General features: G+C 39.9%; 1 protein-coding gene across 1 annotated transcript; it reads right to left on the bottom strand.

Annotated features, from left to right (window-relative positions):
- Positions 1–3,011: 3,011 nt before the first annotated feature.
- On the bottom strand, positions 3,012–7,911 carry LOC129658362 (replication protein A 32 kDa subunit-like). Its single transcript, XM_055589383.1, has 2 exons — positions 7,838–7,911; positions 3,012–4,197 (listed from the first exon to the last, which is right to left on the bottom strand). The coding sequence occupies exons 1-2, from the start codon at positions 7,909–7,911 to the stop codon at positions 3,390–3,392; spliced, it is 882 nt and encodes a 293-aa protein (XP_055445358.1). The 3' UTR covers positions 3,012–3,389.
- Positions 7,912–8,122: the final 211 nt, after the last annotated feature.

The raw sequence follows: 8,122 nt of genomic DNA on the forward strand, positions 1-8,122 counted from the left end.
TCTAATATCAGTTGGTTTTAATCACACATGAAATTCTTTTATCAAAAGACAAAAACTAATGTCTATAAATATATATAGGGCTTCCCTGGTAACTCAGCTGTTATATATATATATATATATATACCATTTAGTAGTACAGCATTTCAATAAAGCACAAAATATATTTATTAAAAGCCTCAAACATATTTAGTTTTTCTGTAATAAGACATCAAAAGTAAATAACATAAACTTCTTTAGCAATGTTTCAGTATTTTATCTTATCAAAAATGATCTAGAAAGTCAATAAATTTCATCAGTTAATTTAGCAGAACTTAAAAGTTTCAAGTCACCAAAAATCTGGAGAAACTATTTTTAGATAGACATATGATGAAACATAATTATCCATAAAGACTTCACCCAAAAATATTTTTCTCATTTATCTCTTTATTACTTCTGAAAATATCATCATACTGTTAACTTTCTTGTTAACAAATTTTGTAACAGAAATGCATGCTGCTGCTGCTGCTGCTAAGTCGCTTCAGTCATGTCCGACTCTGCGCAACCCCATAGACGGCAGCCCACCAGGCTCCCCCCGTCCCTGGGATTCTCCAGAGATGCATGCATGCATACAGTCATGTCCGACTCTCTGCAACCCCATGGACTGTAGCCCACTCTTCTGTCCATAGTATTTTCCAGGCAAGAACACCGGAGTGGACTGCCATGTCCTTCTCCACGTAATAGAGATAACATGAGCTTATTGACTTTCAGCTAATGTAGGTACAATTATACTTAATATTGATGACTTAAAAACATATTCATATTAATTAAGGCATCAACTTATTCTCATTCATTAAAGATTAATCCTAGATCATGTGATCCTTTTAAACTTTGGGCTAGTCTAATTACACTTAGAAATATTTGACTTGTAAGTGCTTACTTTAAGTCAGTTAAATAGAGCTCTTTTACAAATTAATTTTGATAACACCATCAGGTGTTAGGCACATATCATATGTACAATAATCACACAGACATACGTACATATAGATAGATATAGACAGAGATCTCATAGTTTTTCTGCTTGAGTTTTTTAAAATTTTTTCACATCTTTTTTGTTTTTATTTTTTTAAATTAATTTATTTTAATTGGAGGCTAATTACTTTACAATATTGTAGTGGTTTTTGCCATACACTGACATGAATCAGCCACGGGTGTACATCTGTTTCCCATCCTGAACCCCGCTCCCACCTCCTTTCCCATCCCATCCCTCTGGGTCATCCCAGTGCACCAGCCCTGAGCACCCTGTCTCATGCATTGAACATGGACTGGCAATCTGCTTCACATATGATAATATACATGTTTCAATGCTATTCTGTCAGGTCATCCCACCCTCGCCTTCTTCTACAGAGTCCAATAGACTGTTCTATACATCTGTGTCTCTCTTGCTATCTCGCATATAGGGTTATTGTTACCATCTTTCTAAATTCCGTATATATGCATTAGTATACTGTATTGGTGTTTTTCTTTTTGACTTGCTTCACTCTGTATAACAGGCTCCAGTTTCATCCACCTCATTAGAACTGATTCAAATGTATTCTTTTTAATGGCTGAGTAATATTCCACTGTGTATATGTACCACAGCTTTCTTATCCATTCGACTGCTGATGGACATCTAGGTTGCTTCCTTGTCCTAGCTATTGTAAACAGTGCTGCGATGAACATTGGGGTACATGTGTCTCTTTCAATTCTGGTTTCATCGGTGTGTATGCCCAGCAGTGGGATTGCTGGGTCGTATGGCAGTTCTATTTCCAGTTTTTTAAGGAATCTCCACACTGTTCTCCATAGTGGCTGTACTAGTTTGCATTCCCACCAACAGTGTAAGAGGGTTCCCTTTTCTCCACACCCTCTCCAGCATTTATTTTTTGTAGACTTTTTGATAGCAGTCATGGCATGAAATGGTACCTCATTGTAGTTTTGATTTGCATTTCTCTGATAATGAGTGATGCTGAGCATCTTTTCATATGTTTTTTAGCCATCTGCACGTCTTCTTTGGAGAAATGTCTGTTTAGTTCTTTGGCCCATTTTTTGATTGGGTTGTTAATTTTTCTGGAATTGAGCTGCAGGAGTTGCTTGTATATTTTTGAGATTAATTCTTTGTCAGTTGCTTCATTTGCTATTATTTTCTCCCATTCTGAAGGCTGTCTTTTCACCCTGCTTATAGTTTCCTTCGTTGTCTGCTTGAGTTTTAAAAGGCATCTTTTTCCTTTTTTCCTCTTTCAATTTTAGGTTCTACTTTGAACAAAAGCTCAGGTGATGTGGGCTTAGTTTACTTTTCAATGACATGATAAGAGTTATAACTTCAAGTTTCCGCCTTAGGAACACTTCTGTTCTCTCAAGGTCAGAATTTTGAAACAAATGTTTTATCAAGCTAGCTGTCTCTACAATTTTGAAATATCGAAAGAGTTCCATCCTGGTTGTTTAGGAGTAAGATAAGGGAACTTCTCTGGTGGTTCAGTGGTTAAGAATTTACCTGACAATGCAGGAGACATGGGTTTGATCCCTGGTCTGGGAAGAAGTCCAAGCTTCACAACTACTGAGCCCACGAGCCTAGAACCTGTGCTCCACAGCAAGAAGCCACCAGAACGAGAAGCCTGCATTGCGTACTGTAAGGAAGAGTAGCCTGGCTTACTGCAACTAGAGAAAGCCTGACCACTGCAACAAAGCCATAGTGCAGGCAAAAAATAAATACATAAAAAAAAGGGAAAATGATTATTTATTAGCCCATTTCCAGGTAAGGGATCTGGGAGCAAGAGCTGGGTTCCATGTTCATACATTTAGTGGGAAGAAAAGGCAGCAGAAACCTGCCGCTGCTCTGACTGAAGGAGGAAACAGAACAGGTCTATCTTGAAAGCAGGTCTCCTTCTTGGGTGGACTGTGGACTTATATGCCCAGTATCTTTGGAAACGACATACAAACTGGAAAACCAGGCCCCCAGAAGGAAGAGCCCCAGGGCTCTCTGTGCCTAAACACACACACACAGAAGTCGCTCAGTCGTGTCCGACTCTTTGCGACCCCATGGATTGTAGCCCACCAGGCTCCTCGGTCCATGGGATTTTCCAGGCATGAATACTGGAGTGGGTTGCCGTTTCCTTCTCCAGGGGATCGTCCTGACCCAGGGATCGAACCCGGGTCTCCCGCATTGTAGGCAGACGCTTTACCATCTGAGCTACCAGGGAAGTCCATCAAAAACACAGAAAAGTAGTAGTAAGTTTCAAAAGGATGTCAGCTGAGATCTTTTATAGATGAAATCTACTTCCTAGAAGTCAACTCGCCAATTATATGCACAGCTGGAGACAAGAGGCTGCAAAAAAAGGTCCAACTGGAAAATATCTTGGGTACCCAATTAGATCCAGTTATTCTGCATCTGTGGATTTAAAATGATCATCATCCACGGTGGAACAGATGTGTCCCTCGTTGCTTAGAAAATCCACAGCTAGCTTGATTGAGGCTACGGACATGTGCTGGAGTTGGTTCTTGAGATCCTGAAAGTTCAGTCCTTCAGGTTTTGGGCAAGCCTTGATCAAATTCAGCACCTGGTTCTGGGCCACAGTGAGGCCATTTGCTGGTATGAAGTTATTCCCACCGAAGTTCCCAGCTTCACCCATTCCTGGATTGCTGATAGGCGCTCTCCCTGCTGAAGGCTGGCTGTTCGACTTGCTCAGCAACATGTGCGCATTGACTACTTCCAGAATACATGTGGTGAACTCATTCATATCCTCCAGAGGCATAATCTTAAAGGCTACCAGGCTTTTATTGTTCTGGAAAGATCTCAGATGACCAGCCACTTTCACATATGTTTCTGGAGGGACCACAGTGTTTCCACTGCTGGCATCATCTATGTCAACCCACTGGCGAACATCCATGGGTGCAGCTGTCATGCCATCTATCTTGTAAACAATGTTGGTTGCAGCCTTCTCTGCATTTCTGATAATCCGCACAATAGTGACCTGTGAAATCTCAACATTTCCAATTCTGAATACTTCATCAACCAGAGTAGCAGAAAGCAGCTGAGATATGGTACAGGGTACAATGTGCTGAGCTTGAGCTCTGGATTTCTTTTCGGCCTGGGAAGCTGTTGGAGATTCAAAGCCCCCAGGGGACTGTGTGTAGCGGCAGGCTCCCCCGAAAGAGGAGGTGCTATAGCTTTCAAATCCACTGTGCCTAAAAGAATACCCTAATTATCTGTGTAACCGAATAGAATCATACATTCTATTATGCTTATTGGGATATGACCACAGGCCTATTGATAATTGTCCACTGTTAACTACCTAGGCTTAAGGCATATGATCATGGTTAACTTTGATTATATCTTTCTTTTTCCTTTGTTCAGACTAGTTTTAGGGAAGCTTATACACTTAGGGTATATAAGGTTTTCACAAAACTGATCAGGGCCCTTGGCTAAGAGGAGACTCTGCCTTGGGCCACTGGTGTAATAAACTGCACCCCACTATTTGCATTGTCCTTCTGAGTGAGTTTGTTTCCCGAAACGCGTGGCTACAACGTGACTACACAGCTTTGTGCTCATGAAACCTTTCTCCTCCTCCTGGAGGAAGGACCCAGGGCTGGGAGGGAGCAGCTGGCTTTACTCTCAGCTGGCCTATGAGTTGAACTGATGTAAGACAGCATGTGTGCATGCTTGGTCATGTCCAACTCTTTGCGACCCCATGGACTGTAGCCTGCCAAACTCCTCTGTCTATGGGATTTTCCAGGTAAGAATACTGGAGTGGGTTGCCATTTCTTCCTTCCAGGGATCTTCCTGACCCAGGGATCGAATTTGCATCTCCTATGGTTCCTGCATTGGCAGGCAAATTCTTTACCGCTTGAGCCACCTGAGAAAACTGACATGAGAGAGATTAATGGGAAAATCAAACACAAGTTTAATAACACATATATATGGGAGAATTGAGTAACTGGACAAAATGTCTGAAGCATAAGAGAATGTTGCCTTAAGAGCCCTCACCTAAGAGGATGTTGGTTTTGTGGTTATAGCCTTCAGAGAAGAGAAAGGCAATTCACAGGGAGATGGAAAAGCAAATATTTGGTAAACACATGTTTACTGGGCCCTACAGAGACCATGGGTCACACAGCAGGCTGATCTCTAGGCCCTTCAAAGTTTTCTCCACCACACCTAATCCATAGTCTTTGCAGATATTTCTGGTGATAGCTCTGTCCTCAAAATAGTTTACTTATCTCAATTTTTTTAGGCAGTTAAGGGGGAAGTAGCAAGAAAAGTTTCCAGTTTTCTGTTTCTTATAAACCTCATACCAAAGGGGCATTTTGAGGTAGCAAAGTTTGCTCCCCTACTGTAAACAATTTTCTTATTTCTAACCATGAATTCCTACAGAAAATATGTGACATCAAAATCATATTTCAATGCAATAATGAGTATATCAAAATATTTCAATTTGTTGTGGTTTTTTTGCTAATTATTCTAATTCTCTTTGTAGGTTTTGAATTTTGTGTCATATAAATGAGCATATCCATTTGAAAAAGGAAATGTTATAAAAAATAAAATTTAGCTAATTCATTTGAACCTTAAAACAGAGCATTAAAATATCTTTCTCTTAGATCACATAAATATTTGAGTGATAAAAATACATAATTCAATTTTACTCCTAATTAATATTCCTAGAGTTAAACCATGCCCATACTTTACAAATTTATAAGAGGCATATTTAAAAAATATGCTACTATGACATGCTAAAGGCTTTTAAGCCATTCTTTAAAGAATGGCTATTCTTTAGGGATGGTTAAAAGATATATAATATCTTTTAAATAAATAAATAATACAATACAATCTAAATAAATACAGTCAAGAAAACGAGGTCATTTTATACTTCTTGTTGTGCTTAGTCGCTTCAGCTGTGCCCAACTTTGTGTGACCCCATGAACTGTAGCCTGCCAGGCTCCTCTGTCCATGGAATTTTCCAGGCAAGAATACTGGAATGAGTGGCCATTTCCTCTTCCTGGGAATCTTTCTGACCCTTCCCTCTTTCTTATTTGTACTTTGATAGCCTGGGGTTAAGTGGATTTTTCACTTTTTTTTTTTTTTTTTGACAATATGGAAATAGGACAGGTACCAGGACTCTTCCTTTTAGGTTGGTTTGTCAGTAAATTGTAGCCCACGGTGGTCTGCGACAGGCTCAGAGTCAGATCATATACAATCTCTCTGGGGTAGAAAAATAGGAGTTCACTAATAGGACAGTAAAATAAATAGGATTCAGAGTCATTAGACCTGGGATTTCACACGGTACATTTGTGCCCTCCTGGAGAAGTGTCCTTGACTTAGCTCTGATCATAGTGCTTCCCTGCAAACTGCAACTAGAAGGGGTGTCTTACCTCTTCTGCTAAAATTATACACTCTGAAATCCAGCCTGTAGCTGCCTGAGGGAGAGTCATAGAGGGCCGGGAACCAACCGTCTGTGTGCCTTGCTGGAAGCACTGCTTCAGCTTATTTGCTGAACCCAGGTCCTGGAACTTGCCAGCACCAATCTTTCAATTTGGTTATTCCCTCCTGGGAACAGATTGAAATCGCTCAAATCTGCCTTGTGTTGAGATTACTCCTAAAGCCACTTCATTTGCAATTGCCAGTAGTTGCCTTGCGCCTCTTGGTGGGTGTGAAAATCTTTGGATCATCATGGTACTTAGGATAATTTTTTGACAGCTGCACTTTCTGGAGAGTGGGCCAAACAAAGGCCCCCAGGCACCCCAGCGCCCCTCCAGGGAGCAGGTTGGTAACCTCAGTGACCCAAGGTTAGACAGTTTCCATTCACAGGTACCTTGAGGTTCTTTTCAACCTCACCGCACCCTGAACCAGTACCTTACCAAGGTTGTTGGGTGTCTTTGATCTTTAAATATCACACAATATAAACAAAACATTTGAAAACAGGAAGTAAGCCAGAAACTGGCACAGTGAATGTTTATTGAGATAATAAAATAAGAAAAATAAATTATGCAAGCTATCTGTTTTATGTAGAGTACAGCAAAGGCAGGAGAAGTTTTTACATTTGGCAGTTCTGTCAGTTGTGACAAGATTATGTTTTAGTTAGAAATATCAAGTCCTGGGGATGTAATGAACAACATGCTGACCATAGTTAATAATACTGGACTGCATATTTACAACTTGCTAAGAGAGTAAATCTTCAAAGGTCTCATCACAAGGAAAAGAAAATGTGTAACTATCTGTGGGGCAGATGCTAATGGTTCTTATTGTGGTGATCACTTTGCAATATATATATATAAATATAGAATCATTATGTTTACACATGAAATTAATATATTGTATGTTAATTTTATCTCAGTAAAAACATATCTGTATATATGTGTATATATATACACACACACACACACACACACACACACACATATATATATATATATATATATACACACACACATAAAGATAAAGAGAAAAAGAAAAAAAAAGGTTGAGGATGATGTAGTGTTTCATTTCCCACATACTCAAGACTAAAATCTTACCATCACAGCCCCTCCTATCCCTCTTTTGCTGTATCCATTAATTTTCCAGAACCTACTTTTTGAGTAACTTTCTCCTGTCCACTCTGCCACAGCCTAACTCAGACCTTCAGCATTTCTTATCTGAATTATCACATTGGCCTCCTGGTTTCTCTGTCATTTCCTAGTCTCTCCCTGCTAATCAGAGTAGTCTTTTTAAAACCCATATCTGCTTACAGATGGCTCACTCTCCTGTTTCAACTGATAGCCAATATCCACAGGCTAAATCCAGTCTTGGCCTGGACTACACACCTCTCCCATCTCCTGATCCTTATTGCAGTCTTACCTTGCAGCCACTCCTCCTTTGATGTCCTTCCTCCCTGATCCTGCAGGAATACACCCTCTGCTCCCCTTCCCCATCCCAGTGAACTTTTTGTCCTTATGTTTGATCTAGGACAGGATTTGTCTGTAAAAAGTGCAGTTACCTATGCCCTTGTGGTTACAGAAAAAGGGTACTTAATACCCACTCTCATCAATAAACAGCATGATTCCAAACAGACTTTTAAAGAAATCTTATGAATGTGGGATTTTGAGATAGATACATGTATTATTTATGAGGTTTTTTTTTTTT

The sequence above is a fragment of the Bubalus kerabau genome, chromosome 8 (genome assembly GCF_029407905.1).
Source record: "Bubalus kerabau isolate K-KA32 ecotype Philippines breed swamp buffalo chromosome 8, PCC_UOA_SB_1v2, whole genome shotgun sequence".
In the NCBI taxonomy this organism is placed as follows: Eukaryota; Metazoa; Chordata; class Mammalia; order Artiodactyla; family Bovidae; genus Bubalus; species Bubalus kerabau.

Coding starts and splice junctions, on each gene's coding strand:
- LOC129658362 (XM_055589383.1), bottom strand. CDS start 7,911: ATGGGGAAGGGGAGCAGAGGGTGTATTCCTGCAGGATCAGGGAGGAAG. Junction 4,198..7,837: donor AAAGGAGGAGTGGCTGCAAG/GTAAGACTGCAA, acceptor GTATTCTTTTAG/GCACAGTGGATTTGAAAGCT.